This window comes from Callorhinchus milii, unplaced genomic scaffold, assembly GCF_018977255.1.
Source record: "Callorhinchus milii isolate IMCB2004 unplaced genomic scaffold, IMCB_Cmil_1.0 Scaffold20, whole genome shotgun sequence".
Classification (NCBI taxonomy): Eukaryota; Metazoa; Chordata; class Chondrichthyes; order Chimaeriformes; family Callorhinchidae; genus Callorhinchus; species Callorhinchus milii.
Genome location: NW_024704761.1, coordinates 3,756,077 through 3,774,632, shown reverse-complemented (window position 1 = coordinate 3,774,632; position 18,556 = coordinate 3,756,077). Strand labels below are relative to the sequence as shown.

Genomic DNA, 18,556 nt, shown 5'->3' with positions numbered 1-18,556 from the left:
ATATGTACTGCAATCATCTTATGATATTTCTGCCAATGTGTGACAAGGCCGCACAGTTAAATAACTTGGTCTGCATGGGCGCTGACAAATTGCCTTTTTATAATTCACTTCATCCAATTTTTGCAATGTCCACAATGTGCTCTGTCCACGTAGATCCACTTTAATACAACAACAACAACAACAACAACACTTTAATAGTGTAAAAGTAACATTCAAAATGGAGTTAGTTCGAGAAAACGCAATAGAATCAGATTGAATGTTTTTGCACAAATTTACAAACTAAACCCCGAGTCATAGAAAGGTGATGGAAAATGTATGTTTTATATGAACTTTTCAGTAACCTTCAGAAATAATTTAAATGAGGTGTAAACAATTGGGTTGAAGCTATTTTGACAGCATTACAGGCACCCAAGCGAAGAGTGATCAATTTTGATTATTGTATGAAATAATACACTCAGCGCATCACTAAATTGCTGCAATAATTTTGACGTTGATAAATAATTTTGAATATAGAATGCCAAGTGCTCTTGAACGAGTTGATTTTTGGCATACTAGATGTGTAACAATTACTAAACCTATAGTGTCTTGTATAATCATCTTATTGTGCTGATGACACAGTAGTTTTAAAATGGACATTGATGCAACTAAATGAGACAAATCTTTAAGGTTAAGTAATGGGAAAATTCATGTTTAAGGTTTATTTTCAGCCTTTTTTGACTTCATTTTGGTCTTTAAATGATCTTCACTTTAGTTTCCACTGTAAATGTTTAGCCTTGACTTGTGATAAGCTGTGATGCTTCATGCAGCTCTGATTGAGATACTATTTTGGCAAAATGTGAATAAATGCCTGCAGTTCATTTTTTTTGTATGAATCTCTTCCATGAATGTTAGTGCTTATGCATACGCTGCATGGTTTGTTAAGCTTGAAACAATTTGGTCTCAATGTTGTGATAGACAACCCCAAGGCTATTTTTAAATGGAGGGAATTGTATAGGTAAAGAGGGACAAGACTGTGAAAGCTTGTAAGGACGAGAGTTAATAGGTTTGCAGAATTTGGTCTGCAGAAATATGGATGAGTTATTGCTTGTGGTGGAATGGCGAGGAGATCATTACAAACATCTATCTCGAGGACGTTGCAATTAATCCCATTGGTGAATAATGCATTTTAGATCTCGCTAATAATGAGAAGTGTGTTACAAAATGCACCAAACATGGTTGGAGAAGCCTTGAAATTCTATTATTCGGTAATTTACGTGTGAGTGATGGTGTGCACGTCCGTCTTATTAGCACTTTTTTTTCGGTTTGGCTACCCTGAAAGCCAAGGTTTGATTCAGGACGCTCTTCAAATGACGCTGTGTAGCTGATTCATCTTTTAAAGAAAGGTTGCAGTACAGTTTCAACTGTCAACAGAGAAACTGTATGAATTATTGAAACTGAAAGTAAGCCTGTGGAATGCTGTTTTACAGCCCCTATTAGCTTATCGTTAATATTCAGCCTGCGTGAAATGTACAGATGTGATTGGTGTGCAGTGCTCGATCTCTTTGGACTGGAGGACGCTGTTTGAGCTGGGAGAATAATTGTTATGTAATCTACGGCTTGTACACCGTCCTTTCCATGTGCAAATATTTGAAAAAAAAATCCCTAGCGTGCTGTTAAAATATGCATCTTAAAACTGTCCAGGAGACCGCTCCCACGAACTGCTACGTACCTAATATATAATAAATACTCTAGTTTATTGCTTTAATCTTTGCGTTTTAGGTTCCTGTGTAGGATTGCAGCTAAGCTGCGGCTGTGTTGGTGTACATCAGTTTAAAATGTGTTTAAGGGTTTAACGATGCACGTAATTTTGTAGCGTGTTTAGCCGCTCACCGAATGTTATTTCTCTTTTCCCCTTCCCACTCAATTCGTGCATTCACTTGCAACAGATATGTTGATAAATTATATGTTGTGGCTTCTCTGTAATTAAATATTACGTAACCCACCATTGTCGTGGCAAGGCTACTGTAATTTGAGTTGTCACTTCTCTCTCTTTGATCACAACTACTCTGTAGTCTTGCAAACCTTTTTCTTATTTTTTCACTTGGAGCCCTACCACTTCTCCGAAAGCATGAGTTTTATTAAGAAGCCATGGCTGTTAAATCCCAAAATGCCTGCCCTTCATTACAAATTCTGTGTGATTTATATGAACGAGGAATTTAGGCAGCCAAGAAAACAAAAACAAAAGGCAAGCCACATAAACGAGAGCATGCGCGAAAACCACCCAACATGGAGAAAATCGCTGAGAATTAAGCAAATGTTTTCTAGTGCTTTTCGTGACGCCAAATGATTTTTATTTACAGTGTTCACTTCACTTGGCATACTGTAATCTGCCTTTGGATTGCCACTGGTGCCAATGCTAACCTTGTTCTTGACCTAATCATATTTTTTTTAATGGTTGAATTTATTTTACGTATACAAAGATTAGTAAAAATTGAGGGGAGGGGAACAAATTGGATAGCTCTTTCGGGCAAGATGGGCCGAACGGCAGGCATCCAACTGTGCTGTAAATTCTATGATTCTAGTCTACAAATAACTTTCTGTCAGTTACAACAGAACATTCCCACATGTTTAGTCGGATGCTCGGCATTGTTTAATTCCGGAGCTTAAAAGAAATTTGAAATGGACACGTATTTACCTTGTCAGGATATAGAACACTGTGTGCTGAACTTTTCATAAAACCTGAATGCCACAGCTATGAGCTAGTTTGGATCTGGTAGGCTTTGTTTCCCATGTCTTCTGTTCTAGTTACATTAGAGTTTCTGAATGCATTATATAATAATAATAATCCTTGCATTTGATATAGCGCTTTTCATGTCTTCTCGACATCTCAAAGCGCTTCACAGAATAGACTGTAAAGTGAATTGACCGTATATTTGTGGGAGAAACGCATTCAATTAAAATTAATTAAAATTAGTGTTTAATTTCAATTGTCATGTGTTTGGACTCGCCAATTTGTTGTTGAAAATGTTAATGATTGTACATTTTTTTTGGGGGGGGGGTTCTGGTTTAATGTGTTATCCAGTATAGACTGGCCGTGAGAACCCATGTATCCTAAGGATTTCCAGACCCTTTTGTGTTAATGGCACTATTGCTGTGTAAACTGATGTTGAGAACTGACTGCATTGCGTGCTATTGGTTTCTCACTTTGACATTTGCAGACTGATTACACTCTTTGTATTCGCCTAATAATTCAGCAATTTCTGGAATTCCAATAAAACACGTCACCAAATAAATAGAAGTGGCATTTCTTCCCCCTCTCCTCCCCCCAAAGCAGGCTCAGTGCTGCTCTGCTTTGAAAAAAATCGTCTACTATATTCTCCATACGTCCCCAGGATGCTATCGATACTGTACCTTTGTAAGCGCACTAGGGCGATGAGGAACAGCATCCGCCTTCCTTGATGGTTTTAACAGATTTATAAATGTGTTCTTCCTTCCCCAATCCAAGTAATTCATCATCCCCTCAGCTGGACTGAAGCAGCGCTCATATTGATCAATGAACACTTTCATTATATTTGGCAGCTATTTTTACGCGGGCTGCAATAATGCGCAGAAAATGAATACACAAATTGTAGATCATTTCAAAACTTCAAGACAATATTTTTGTCCTGTTGTTTTTGTTATTTCTGCAGGGCTGATTAATTCTGTGCCAATTGCAGTTCTATATGGGGCAGAGGGTCTGGGGGAAGGCAGATCGAAGAATATACTGTATGCTATGGTTGGTTGTCAAAGTCAGGAATGATTTGTTGCCTGGTTAGGAATAATAAGTGTGACGGGATAAGAAAAAAAAGAAGAGTGGGTTGCAAAACTCATTCATTTTAAGCTGATTCTGCTGCCAATTGAAATGTTGTAGCTGCATTTGACTTTTATTTCTTGCTCGCCAGATTTCCGTGCCAATTTTCTTGTCTTACTGACGAAATTTGACATTTTTTTTGTTCTAGTGAAATGCACTTCCACAGGAGCCTGTCACCCTTTGGTATCTTTTTCTGCGGATGGGCATTCCTGTCTTCCCCTAATGTCTAACACCAGCAAAGATCACCTGTTAGTTGCACTCCTACTGTCCCATAACTGGTAAAATGTTTATTCAATTAAAAGCATTCATCTGAAATGTCCTAATTTCATTTAGGAAATCAGGATTTGTGTGAGACCATCTTGTACTAAGTGCTTTGTCTGCATGGGCCAGCTACAATTTTGTTCTCGTCTTGGAACAGTAAACGTCATTTTTTGTATTGACCGCTGTAGTTTTTTTCCACCATGGCTCTCAATGGATTGAACAGGTTTAATGTTTCACTGAAATCTGCAGTACACATTGGTCAATAAATTGTTGACCTCAGTTGATGTTTAGGGCAAATTGAAATGGGTAATGAGCTTGCTCTGCTTGTCCTGATAGCATCTTGTGAATGTGTCGTGAACGAGTTTGTGTTGAGGCTCACGGGACTTTCTGGAGAGTACGAGGAATTTTAGACAAAACTTTGTGTGATAGTTTAATCAACGAATTTACAGGAGGATAGCACTTCTGCAATTCCTATTGGAGACTGAGCACTCGGTCAATATGCTATTAAAGGTTTAATCGTGCTGAGCCTTAACATATACAGAATGTATTCTGTATTTTTCCTTTCTGGCTGTTGGCCTAGTTTGTCACTCATTCATTAATGGCTGCACCAATGGACAGCCACAGTCAATACTAACTGTTGCTTTGTATTAATTGTTCTGACTGGAGCAATCTTTCCCTTTCTTAAAGGAAATCCGAGTCGAAATGTTTATTCAGTTAAAATCATTCTGAAGGAATAGCAACATTCACAAGCTTGTGGTGAACAATTTTTCATCATGTTAAAGCTAACCATGTGGTTAGTTTTAACATGATGAAAAATTTATGGTTGGCAGTTGATATTTTTCAGGACCTGTGTGCTTTGTGTGGTGCAGGAATGAGCTTTCAATTTTAGTTGGGGAAAATAGAAAGGGCACATCTCCAATAAGACGATTGTCTGACTGTTGCCCATGTAACTGTTTCTGCATTATACCTCGCCTATTGGTATATATCTGGACTATTTCACCCACAAAATATACAGTCAATTCACTTTAGAGTATATTCTATGACCAGCATTCGTTGAAACGTGCTTCCCCAAAGAACTCCGCCTCTTCCACTGCAAAATACATCTCTGAATTATAGGAAACCGTAAAGCATTGCTGTGCTCATCATTGCCATGCAATTGCAAACTTCTTTAGACCCTACAGTGCAGCCATTTGATGCCTTTAATGTAAGTGTAGCCTGGAGCTTGAGTATTCAGCCCTAGTGGGCATTGCCTCAGGCAAAGACCATCTGCTTCAGCTTTCATAGGAATTTGCCTTGCAATTATTACTGTACATTGGCGATAATGAGGAGAAGCCCAAGTCAACATTTATTTAGCTTTTGAAGGCTTGATATCCAATGCTCTTTAATAGAGAAATCGTGTCCAATGGCTGTGATAGACAGGCCATCATCTGCAAAACTCTCTGTGGAGACTCCCCGTGGCACCAAGACTTCATCTCTTTGTGGCACTGCAATAAAAAAAAGCCTTTCACTTTATGCAAGGGAGAACAAATGCTCAAATGACTTTGCTGAATTGTCAGCTGCTATTTATAATTTACAAATAAAATTCCTGAACAAATCTTTTTTTAAAAATCTGAGGGCCTTCTCCACTTGAATATTCCAGCGGTGGAATATATTGGGTTTATAAATACCAAACTAATAAAATGTAATAAAGTAAAGTAATAGAATGTTTTCTTTCCTTTGGAATGTATTTTTAGTGCATCTGTTTGTGCCAATCTTATTTTCATTTGTTTTTAAATTTAGACAAAGAGTTCTAACCTGATGCTGGGCAAATTTTCCAACAGTGAGAAAGCAGTTTTAAATTTTGGCTTATTGGCCTGAGACTTCAATGCTTGAGAATTCTGCCAATCTCACACCATGATATATGTTATGGTATGTTTAAAACAGCAAGAACAACAACAACTTGCATTTATATAACGCCCCTGATACAGGGTAGCATTCCGGGGCACTTGACAGTAGCGGAGCATGATGCCAAACTCTGGGGAGGGGAGAGGTGACCATAGTCACGGTCAAAAGGATGGTCTTCAGGCACGACTTGAAGATGCGCAATGAAGGGGCAAGGTGGAGGGATAGAAGAAAAGCGTTCCAGACTTTTGGGGCGTAGTGACTGAAAGCCGACATGGTAGTGGGCACTATAAAGTGGGTATTGATTAGCATGATCAACCATGCATTTTTTTTTAGAGGGATTTGAAGGCCGGGAGAGAAGGAGCAAGGTGAAAAGATTTTGGAAGTGTTCCAAAGGGCTGAAGTGAGTGGCCCAATGATTGACCATGGCTGCTGGAACAGAGGGAGTGAGGCACAAAATCAGAATTAAAAGAGCAATTGTACAATTCTGTTTAAATATTTTTTTGAAAAGCTAAATCTACAGTTTATTTTGGGTCGTGCTTCTTTTGTATTGCGGCCAAGAAAAGAACTCAAACTGTTTATACTTCAAGTTTTTTTTAAATATGGAGGGAATTTATGCCTAGAAGTTGTAACTGTAAGCAGTTTGTTTGCCATGTGTATTCTGTTGCAACGTTTTATTGATTTGATCAGGAAAAGACATCCTGTTGTAACAGTAGGATTGAGTTATTTTTGAAAGAATCAATTGCTCTTAAAATAAAATTTGTGGCATGTGACAAGGGTGTTGGGTTGCAGACTTGCACTTACTGTAAGTCTGACCTGAAACAGGCAGTTAAGGGCATTTTGATGGAATAATTTTTTGATTTTCATAATAAACTAATGCATTGGAATTTACCCTATGATGAAGAGATCCTTCGTGACTGGAATCCAATTTATAAAGCACCGCTTAACCTAGAGTAGAGCAATGATACAGCACTTTTCAATGCAATGCTGAAAACCGGTAATGCTGTCAATGCACTTGTTTATTTACAGTGTTGTTTCAGCTCCCAAATCTGATACAGGAGTCAAAGTTAAATAAGGAAAGATGCAGCACAAATTTCAAAAGAAACCCTTGATGCTGTCATTGGAAGATGGTAGGTGTGAATTCTGCATTGATATCAAATACCACCAAAGGTGTTTCTTCATTAGTAAGTCTTTTATGAAAAGCTTTCTCCCCATCTTATCTTTCCTGAAGTCACTGAGCTGAAGTCGCATGCTAGACCAATGGCTGTTTGTTGCCCTCTGGTACATTGCTCAAGCGGCCATTCTTCCTGTGTGCCAATTCTGATCCTGCCTTCACTACATCCGCAAATCACTTCTCAGCAAGTTTAGTAGCGAGGAGCAGGTCCACTTGGCTGAGTTTCTAGCTCCTCCGAGTTGACATCAACCCATTCAGCACAGGTAGGACAATCAGCAAGGTTTGACAGTGACTGTAACAGTTATTACCTATAACGTTTTTATTAATAAAGTGTGTAGAATTGAAGAAAAGTTGACATGCAGGATGTCAAAAGATTTACTTTTAGAGTAAATTTACGACTCACTGAATCTTCTGGATTAGAGTAGTTTATGGAATAAGGTTGCAGACGACTGAGCCCCAAATAAAAGCTAAGTACAGATGATATTAAGTTAACTTGGAAGATAAACCAAATGTGTGCTTGTATGCACTATTCAGACCTGCAAGAGAGCTCTATTATTGATATTCATGATTGTTTGAGGCAGGTGCCGGTAGAGGCCAGAAAACAGATGGTATGAATAGCAGTTAGAATAGCAGAAGATATAAAATCACAGTTAAGCCAAATTGAAAGAGCAGAGAGGTCTATAAGCCAGTGAAGTGTCTCTGGAAACTACACATAGTTGCCAGTCTGGTATTGGAAATGAAATGGTATTCATTATTGCAGAACTGTCATTTGGAACTCCTGTAAAGCAGTTTCGATGGGTTATACATTATTTATCTGAGCATATTCCAAAACCACGGCATTAAGTGTTGAAATCCTGTTATCACTCAAATGTATTATCTGTTTGTGTGTGTGTGTGTTTATCTTATAGAGGGGCAGGTTTCATTACTGCCCACTTCCCTGAGCTCCTGATGCGTCAAAGTGTAAAATACACATTGAGTAATGATCCTTTTGAGAATAATACTTGAGACACAGTCTAGTTAATTTCCCCATGGCTATGATGCTCTTGTTATGCAGCCTTGTCATTTGAGGGGCTGTATTCCCATTACTCATTGTTTCTCATCATCCATCCATGTAGCGTGGACTAGTTTGTGGACGTTTTGCCTCTTCTCACCAAGACCATTGGGTTTCATACTAACTAATACTTTCCGGTTGTGTTCTGACCATGCTCGTGCTGTGGTCTTGGTTCCGAAACCATTTGAACGATCGCTGATGGTATGAGAAACCCTTGAGTTGCAGGATTGTTTGTGTGTTTGATTCAAACTTGAATTTGGAATTCTTAAAACCGAGGCTCCAGAAACCCTGCTGTCAGAAATGCATGCGAAAATGTATCCTGAGTGTCTTTTGATGTGCAGGACTTCAAGACGTTGACTGAGCTTGGCACCTTTATGATCAATCGGTTTATTTTAGTTCAAACGGTAGTTTTCAGCATCTACATTTTGCTCTATTCCGTGAATTTGACTGACAGCACAATAGCAGACTATCTTAATTAACATCTGATTCTTGACGATCTTTAAACATTATGCAAACTTTGAGAAGATCACTGCTAAGGCCATGTTTGGAATACTTTTTGGCCTTCAAACTTCAGTGGTTCGCTGATGTGTTAAGAGAGAGTTTTGAGAAGACGAATGAATGATTCTAAGACTTGGGGCTCATACTCGTATCCATCTTGTATCCACTGTAGCCACCCCGTGCCCTTACCAGCATTTAACCTAGCTCAGTCACCAAAGGAAGCGGAATGAAATGACTTGCATTGTTATAATATTTTATCATGTCAAAATGTTACTTCATGAGTAATGCCAAGTGTAGTAACTTTTTGTACATAAATGCAGCAGCATTTGAGCCTATAAACAACCTAATAATTCTGTCCGGAACTGAGGTAAAATATTTACAAACACTGGTCTCGTTGTATATTTTAATTGGACAATTTTTAAAAGGTTTGAGTATTATCCAGTTAATTGTAGAGTTGCACATGGAATGAATATTTCAACCTAGTGCTGAATATTTTGTTTTCCCCTGATGGTGCACAGAATGGATGCTAAAGAAGCCAAACTATTTAATGAAGGCAGAAGATCGTTAGCTTTACAAATATTCGAGCTTTCAATTCTGGGAAGTGTGATTGCTGATCTTTGCTTTTCATTCTGGGTTTTCTGCCAATTACAAAGTCAAAATATAAAGGTATAGAGGTCAACTTGTTGTTGTAGAAAAGTGTACCCTCTTAACACAGGGAACCATCACAGAGTGCTGTGGGTCAGTCACCTTGCTTTGGTGAAAGACTATGTATGTGATTGACATGCATTATCTCTAAAGGATGGTGATCTTTGGGCAACCTCAGTTCCTTAGTGTCCACTGCCTGACAAAGTCTTTTGGCTTTTTCTAAGAATATATGAATCTATCAAAAATATTTTTCATAGATGGTATAGCTTAGAAACGGGGCATTAGGCCCATCCAGTCTGGCTGGTGTTTATACTCCACTTGAGTACCTACCTAGGTCCTCTCTCTGTCCTTTTTCCCCCATATCCCTCAAATTATTCTCTTAACCAGCTTTTAAATTGCCTGTGGCTTTGAAGAGGTCTGAGGAATTGGTGCAAAGTAATGCCTTTAGCAATGCCGCTGATCTGTTTAAACTTGCTATTTCGCATTACTGTCTGTTCTTTAAAGCTTCCTCCAGAAATGCTGCATAATGTCCCCTCATGCAGTGGAGGACAAGGAAAGAACTTACGGTATCCATTGGAGAAATATTCAGTTGTTTAGTGCCTTTAATGTAGGATGAACATCTCAAAAGTGCTACCCAGAGGCAATGGGGATCCTTGAGCAGGAAGGAAAGGAGGAAAACCTAGGATTGACACCCAACAGCAGTGAAATGATGGAATATGGAATGAATGGTTTCACAGAACGTCCTTTAACTTGATAACTGGAAAGAAGCAGAGCTGTAAAACAAGAGGAATCGCTTGCTTGTTAGCCACATCTACTATTGGTCTTCTAAGAGGCTGCCGAGTGAATACTTGCAGTGAGTATTTTATTGAATTTTAAACACCCAGGTTCAAATAAACCTATCAATTTGCAGTGGGAGATCACGGCTGCATGTGGAACTGTTACTTATGAGTGAATCATTGCATTCAGGAGGAGGTGTGTGTTGGGGGAGGGATAAGGGTGGTCCCTGGTGGAACTCAGAAGTACATCACTGTAACTGTGAACTGGATGAATGCTGAAAATTATTTAATGAGAAACCCGCAAGTGCCGAAGTCATCATTTTAGATCACTTTTTTGATCTCTCTCCTACCTCTCCACCATTTCACCAGTATTGCAGGATTTATCACGGTACCGTCACTCGACATATCAGCCAACACTTTTTCTATAGCTTCTTGACAGAAATACTGCTTCTCATCAACAGCCTCCCAGCTGATTCCATCTCATGTCCCTTACAAACTGGACTCTTGCCCTTCTGTGCCCCAAATTCCACAAACATGCAGTGAGTGACCCAGTCCAGCAATACTGAAGTGCACACTTTACCCAAATCTTTTGAGAGGAGGGCTATGTTACAACTTGGACCAGCAAATTGTATAGTAAATTCAACACCAGTTTGAGTGGTTACATTTCCTTGTAAGGGAAGTGGATAAACATGATCTAATGGTAGATTCATAGTCTATTGGTGTTGGATTTGCATGGAGATCTTGGCTTTGTTGAGTTGGCCATGTGTGGGCAGAGATCAAAGGAATGTGGGATCATTGGGCAAAAGAATTTGGCAAAAATAAGCGTTGAGGCTGATGGTGAAAATGTACTCTTTACCCCCCCACCCCACCTCTATTGGAATTTCCCGTAAAGTTTAAAACGCTACCTGCTGACTTGGATTATTGGTTTTGGGCTGACTAAATATTTAAATAGCGACTGCAACACATAAAAGCAGCTCTCAAAGTAGAGCAACATGCTAGCAGAAGCGAAAATTACTGTATTGGAAGAATTCATTGTGCGGAGGACAATTCAAATAGGCTTCCGGTTGATGCAATGTTACGAGCTGCTTCACAATTTTCGGCTGTAATGAAATATACCCGACAGTCAGATTATTTTTCATTCAGTATGAGATAATCTCTGGTCTCTATGGTTCACTTTCTGGGAGTATTCTATATAGTGTATATGTCTGGCTAGACCTTAAATTAGATTACCTTTCCATTAATCTTCTCGTTAAAGGGAAATTGTGCTTTAAGAAGCAAAATCAAATTAAAAAATTGGTCTAGATGCTTCCTGATTTTTGACTGTTTCAAGCATTTTAGCAATTTATTTCTATTATGTTAAAGCAATGAGTTTAGGGTCATTTAGTTTTTACCAGCGATGCAGTTGAAGTCACATAGCATGTACAATGTTTTTGATCTATGTAATGACTGCAGTGTTGATATATTGTCTTCATTTAATATTTGTAAAATAAAACATTACAAATGTCCAGAAAATCTAGACTTGGCCAGGAACAAGGATTTGTATTATTCTATACTGTCAATACTTCCATTGCTCATGTTATAAATGTTGTTCGGTGGGGGGGGGGTCATTGGCAAAGATCATCTTCCAGTATGAAAGATTGTGGAAGTGAAAATAGGAGGTGCACGTATTTCAAGAAGAGAAATTGTCGTAAATAAAAGAGACACTGATGATTTTCAGTGGTCGTGTTGAAGATGTGCAGTATTCAGGTCAGGTTACACCTGGAATACTGCAGGGTTGTTCCAAGTTAAGAGGGTCTATCTATCCAAGCCACGACGAATGTCAGTGTTGCTGCTCTCCAGTGTTATAGGTATGATGAGATCAGCTGGAACTCTTCAGCTTCAAAGAAAGACCTTTCAGAAAGAACTTTATGGAAATTATTAAAATATTTAATGTGATAAATTGTAGCTACTAAGTACATTGAATTGCCTTTGAGTTGACGATATGAACTAGAAGAGGTAATAGCTTAGCAGTGTCATACATTACCAAATTATGTACAGATCTTCTTGTATTGGTCTACGTTATTGACATTGGTCTAGGTTACTGACAACTTTTAGTCCTGTGATCCAAACAACTCCCACAATTTCAAGGAAATCCATACATAATATTTATACAAAAAGCTGTGTAATTCCTTTGAGATCTGTAATATTGTGCAGTCTGGAATTGCCTTGACTAATTTCCACGCAGCTTTAACCGTGTCCTCATATAAAGAGGAACTGGAAAAACCTGACTTGTCATTGCAACGTAGCCCGATTCTGATTATATACCGCGTGCACCGTGCTGCTTTTATTAGAGATGTTGTCTGGTATTCGTATCAAAAGTTAGAATTTTTAAGGAGCCCTTCATTTTAAAAATAATTCCATGCATAGGTGACATGCAAATGTGGAACTCTCAGCCAGGTTTGGATATTGTTAAGCTTGGTGATTGATTTTGTCGTGGGTCAGACACCTGGCTGACTAAAAAAATAACTGAAGCACCTTCATGTGTGCCTTAGTGCAGACTATTGGTCCCCTCAAACTTCTGTGAATGGCAATCCAATTGAATCTGACTGTTCTAAGCATGCTAGACTTCCTCATCACATTCAAACTAGAGCTAATGTATGATTTATCCATTATTTATTTTCAGATGTGCTTGGACAATGTGTTTTTGGAGCCAAGTGACATAAACATTCCAAGTTCTTAGTGTGTTTGAGGGTTTACTTTTAATACTCCTTTAGTAATCCCAGTACAGTTAGCTCAATTGACTATAATGCTTCGAAGAGATGATGTACCAACGTGCACACAATATTGGGGCGAACCTCCAGCTATATAACCAGAAGCTTGCTTAATTCTAAATGCTTGATATTTCATATTCTGTATGAGCTTTAACCGAGTTGCATGATAATCCTCAAATCATCTTCTTGTTTGCAGATTGGACCCTGTTACTGCTAACTCCTAATCTTTCTTTCAAAGAACTCGCCCACATGTTTATGGAAATTCTAGACATTTTTTGTATTAAAAAGCTGCATAATTCCTTTGAAATCTGTCATGCTCTGCTGGCTGAGTTGCCAGCACTAATTGACATGCAATTTTAACCGTATCCTCATTTAAAGATGAGCTGGAAAAACACGACTACTGTTACAACATGGCCTAATTACGTTTCTCTATCATTTGCACCTTGATGTTTTTGTGCTTTTTTTGCATGGAATAATATGACCAGCAATAATATCAGAAGTATGCAGTTTTAAGACTAAGCACTTGGTAGGTTTTACTGTGATTTTCTGAGCTTCTTAGATGTTTAAATGATGTACCAAAGACTATTGAAGCATTCATTGGGTAACAATACATTTTAACCAATAAATACAGTCTAGACTGTACAGATCTTTTTGTATTACAGGTAAGTAGTTCAATAGTTGCTCTGGGATTAGAATTGATTTTGATTTATGAGGATTATTATGAGCACGTATTAGTTGTACGGCAGTAGTAATTTTTGATGAGTGTCGGAATTAACATTGTTCTGGCCTGGCCTCGATCGTACAATAAAATGTATTTTGTTTGGGAAAAACATGGGAGGAGCACATTAGATCAACTTCCTCTTCTCTCTGGTGTTGGCGGCGAAACCAAGAAGATACAGTAATATGATACCAAGGAACTGAGTTTACTATTTCAGTCTTCAATGTTTAATCTTGTTATTCTGCTTTAATAGGACTCTTCTTTTCACAGGCCAGGTACAAGCAGAGTCTGGACCCCACAGTGGACGAAGTCAAAAAACTCTGCACATCTCTCAGGCGCAATGCCAAGGAAGAGCGGGTGCTTTTCCATTACAATGGACACGGCGTTCCAAGACCAACAATTAATGGCGAAATCTGGGTATTCAATAAGGTAACCAGTATTTTGTGCAGACACGCTTAGATTTTTTTCTGTTCCTGTTGCCATTAAATCCATATCACAATGTGCAGGAAGTGGTTTGCACAGCACTCAGACCCTAGCTTATTAAAAACTAGGCAATATTAGAAGTTGGTCTAATTTATATGTAGGTTTTGAGTGTCTAGATCTCACATTGCAGGCTGAGATGCGTTTCAGAATTCTGGTGGTTTGTGGCTAATTGCCCGTAAAATCCGCAAACATTTATATCCTTTTGCATGATCTAAGGGATCACCCTCAAGCACACCAGGGAACTTGATGTAGCTTAAGAAATGGATCCATCAAGAAGGAGTTTTTACATTTTTAACCTGCAAAGCTTTTCAGGCAATTTTGTACAATATTTTGCTGTTATTTTCTGACAGTGTAACCAGTGGTATAATACATTGGCCTTGTGTTGTCCACCCTGGTATAGAATAGTGTGCAGCGTAAGGAAAAAATCAAATGCATACAGTAGAACCCCATTATAAAGCAAGTTTGATTATTGTGTGTATTGGGGACCCTAACATTTACTGATCCAAAAAATGCACATATCCTACCTCTGTTGGCACTTTGCTAGCTTCATCAGTACTATCCTTAGCTGGCAAATGCCAAACTGGCTGACTTCTGGAGCATCAGGTTGTTATTGATATCAGTGTGCAGGAAGTGGCAGTGACCTCGTGATCGAATGGTGGACATCTGGGTCATCAAGTTGCCACTAACTCCACTTCCTGCTCTCTGCAAAATTAGCCATTTTGGCTTCCCATGTGCTGGCTGGGGTTTTATTCTTATCTGTGGCAAACTGAAGTGTTGACCAGTGATTGTGCTACCATTGATTGGGATTTTATGGTTGCCTGGGAGCATTTGTTGGATTCAAATCCAACACAACAGATTTTGTAATCCAGTTAGCTACCAGTTTAAAATTTGATTCAGATATTCAGAATTTTAAAAAAATATATTGCCACAGTGGTTTTGAACAACTGTGTTTTCAAAGTCACCCGGTGAATGGATGATTGTAATGCTTAATCCATTCACATTGTTTAAGAGGAGCTTAATGGCTAAAACCTGAAAGATATTGCAACATGTTTAGGAAAATATAAAGAGGTAGGGCTGGGTGTTTGTCTAATACTTCACCAGTTATGTAGTTATGATTTGGTTTGAATTCACTGCAAAAATGCACTGTTTTAGAGGCCTGTTATGAAAGTAGATGTTCTAAAATAAAAAAGACAAGCAGTGTTTTATATGGGGTTTAGGTAACCAGAGTTTCTGTTAGCTGACCAACTATTAGAGAATCTACAGTGAATCACATACATTTCTCAGAAGCCAGGGTGACATAGGGTTTTTCATGCAGCAAATGTTTGAAGATTATGTCTTTGTTTCAATGAATGAAAAAGTGCATGTTTAATCTTTAAGATTTGGTGTTCTATTTATCCTTCTGTTAAAAATATTGGCTCACCTGGTCAAACTACCGTAAATTGATCCCAAAATCATTAAAATGCAATCTGTTGAGGGACAATGTTTTGGGGGATTTTCTAACAATTATTCTCAGCCTTTTTTTAATCTATGTTACGCAATGGTAGGTTTCCAAATGTTTGCCTAAAGCAATATTCTCTTTTATTAGAGTAATTCAACTATGAAGCAACGTTTTTTTTGTGTCACAATCTATAATTGCCAATGTATTAGTAAAACCAATATGAAATCACTTTTATATCTAAAGTTAAAGATGTTGCAATTACTTTTCTGTCTGTTAGTTACACAACCACATTTGTGGTGTTTGCTTTGATACTGACATACTCGAGTTGTTAAATTTTTTTTTAGATTAATCGCCTACAGGATGGTTGGAGTGTGGGGGGGGGGTGGGGTGGGAAGATTTTCTAGATGTTACGTGTAATGCATCTGCTCTAAAGGGTACGGTGACAAATGAGAAAAGCTATTAAAGTTATAGTAATATTACCTTGGACATACTGTTGCAGTCGATAGTTATTGTCAAGTCGTCTGGTTTGCCCAATGAGAGAGTGGGATTTGTCTAGCATCTAATAGGTTTGTAATGCATTTGTAAAGTTGCACTGCAAATGATGGGCAGCCTCTAATTCATTTCTCTCTCATTCCAGAATTATACCCAGTATATTCCTCTTTCGATTTATGACCTTCAGACCTGGATGGGGAGCCCCTCTATATTTGTCTACGACTGCTCAAATGCCGGAATCATAGTGAAGTCATTTAAACAGTTTGCATTGCAGAGAGAGCAGGAGTTAGAGGTATGTTTGTGTTCCTCCTTTCTTCCACCCCCAAACTAACAATTTGGCATGTTTGATATCTGCTACAAATATTTTAATATTTGTCTGTGAAATTGTATTACAATAAAATGTGTAATCCACCTTTGCCCCTCAAATCATCATTTTCCATCATTGTGCCTTTATCCAGAAAATAGAGAGCTTAGCTTAGCTCTCAGTTTAATTATAATTGACCTTTGCGAAAGTATCTTTTAATGTGGTGTTAGCTCTAAATTTGCTATCTTTATTATTTCCAGTTTTCTCTTTGAAGATTGGGAATGCTTAGAAACCTGTTGTGTAGATATTGTTTGACCACTTGACCTGAAGACCATTAGATTTAAAATCATGATCATAACAATCCAGTTCGGGGCCTGTTTCCAGTATCTATGCTGTCTCTAGAGCAAAACCCTCATTTGATAGATGTTGCAATTATTTTCCTTGCTCTCTCTCTTTCTCGCTCTCTCGCTGTCTGTTAGATTTATAATTTCTAATCCATGCACACAGTCAAATTCTTTGGGGAGAATGTTTTAACAGAGCGTGCTAACTCCTCTGACTGAGATAGGGTTAAATTAGGAATTTAAAGCTTAATGTGAACTTGTGTAGGCGTTTCATGATTATTAATCATCCCCTGAATGTCTGTGATGCCTGTGGAGGTAATATTGAAGTTTGATTACCTTGTATGTTTTGCTTACACACATCTGTTGTCGAAAAACAGCTACAGTATAACATCTGTCTCCAAATGGTGACTAACTACTCAGAACTGATCACTGAAGCAAATTTAGGCATACAAATGTAATGTTCAGAACAAAAGAAATATCTAATTAAAATTGCTCATTCCAGAATTATACCCAGTATATTCCTCTTTCGATTTATGACCTTCAGACCTGGAAAGGTTACATTTTCTAACTTTTGTAATAAGAACATTTGACACATCAAGAACTCATTTGAACTGTTTCAGAGCGATTTGCACAAAATCTCCCCTGTAGGACCACCAATTGAGACATTTCACTGAAAGAGTCGATGGATATTTTTAAATAATTTGCTGGTGAGAAAATGCCCATCAAACTGGAAACCAAATGGAAACTGCCCTCTGTGACTGGTCTGGCCCTTCGATGAGCCAGGCTAACTGATCTGTCATCAGTAGTGCCTTGGAGTACTGCATACCCACCGGCTTAAGAACCCAAACGATAGAGACCACCACAGAGGATCCACTTGATTCTATTCCATCGTGAGGCACGGCACCTTGGAGCTAGCTAAGCCCCAAGTAGAAAACGCAGCTTATCTCCACTCTTGCCTCCTCCCCCCACCATCAAGAGGATTCCTTAAAAACTATTTACACGATACAAAGTCAAGATTTCAATGAATCAGTCTGCGTTAATGAATGAATTCTGCTTCAGATTCCTTGTGTGGATCTGTGTAGTTACTTTAGGGAAAAGCTCGGGTGGAGGTGGGTCTCTTGTAGCCTTCAGATATTGTAATGAGTAACTTACCTTCATTGCCGAGCTGTTTACCAGTACTTTGATTAAATTGGACTCCCCACTGATTGCATTGTGAATGCACTAATTTTACCCGACAAGAGTGCAGATGTACTGCAAATGCGTGGCTTATCTAGGTCATCTCAAAATCCTAACCTAAATCTTTCTGATAGCTGAAATGCTTGCGTTATGACATGTAAAAACTGGAAACCCCCATATTGAATATCCAAGGATTTTTGTGCTTTCAACCTCTCATCCTTGAGACACATCTGTGAATATGAAACCCGCGGCCAGTCACGTCTGGGTGAAGACCAAAAGAGGATCAGTTGACGTGGTTGAGATGAAAGGCTTTCTGCCAAGCCTACAGGCAGCCATTTATGTCCCAAGTTATGCTCAGAGATGCTGATGGGGTTCCCCCCCAGCTGTTGTTCAAATTGCCTGTTGTTACTGTGAGATGATTCACCTGTAAGAAGGCAAAGAGCTAATTTCTTCTGGCTTCTTCATCCTGCTTCTTCTGGTTACCTTCAGGTGGTTTCAGTAGGCTTTGCTTTGTATGTGCTCCGCCACTGTCAAGCTCACTAGGACGCTACCCTGCGAGAGGGGCGCTACATAAATGCAAGTTGTTGTTGTTATGTGGTTCACCCTGGCAGTGATCAGGAAAAGAGGAAACGCATTTCTTTACTTTCCCACCCCCTTCCTGTTTTTCTTTGCTTCTTTTTTTGAACATTAAATGAGAAGCAGCCATACAAGATCCAATCCATTGGACATTTGTGTTCCT

General features: G+C 38.6%; 1 protein-coding gene across 3 annotated transcripts in view; it reads left to right on the top strand.

Annotated features, from left to right (window-relative positions):
* Nucleotides 1-18,556, top strand: part of rptor (regulatory associated protein of MTOR, complex 1) — a 132,599-nt gene that overhangs the window by 27,074 nt on the left and 86,969 nt on the right. For all 3 annotated transcript variants that reach the window (XM_007888666.2, XM_007888667.2, XM_007888665.2), the window contains exons 4-5: nt 13,854-14,012; nt 16,142-16,288. In XM_007888666.2, the coding sequence (XP_007886857.1) occupies nt 13,854-14,012; nt 16,142-16,288 (306 nt within the window). The remainder of the gene's footprint in view (nt 1-13,853; nt 14,013-16,141; nt 16,289-18,556) is intronic.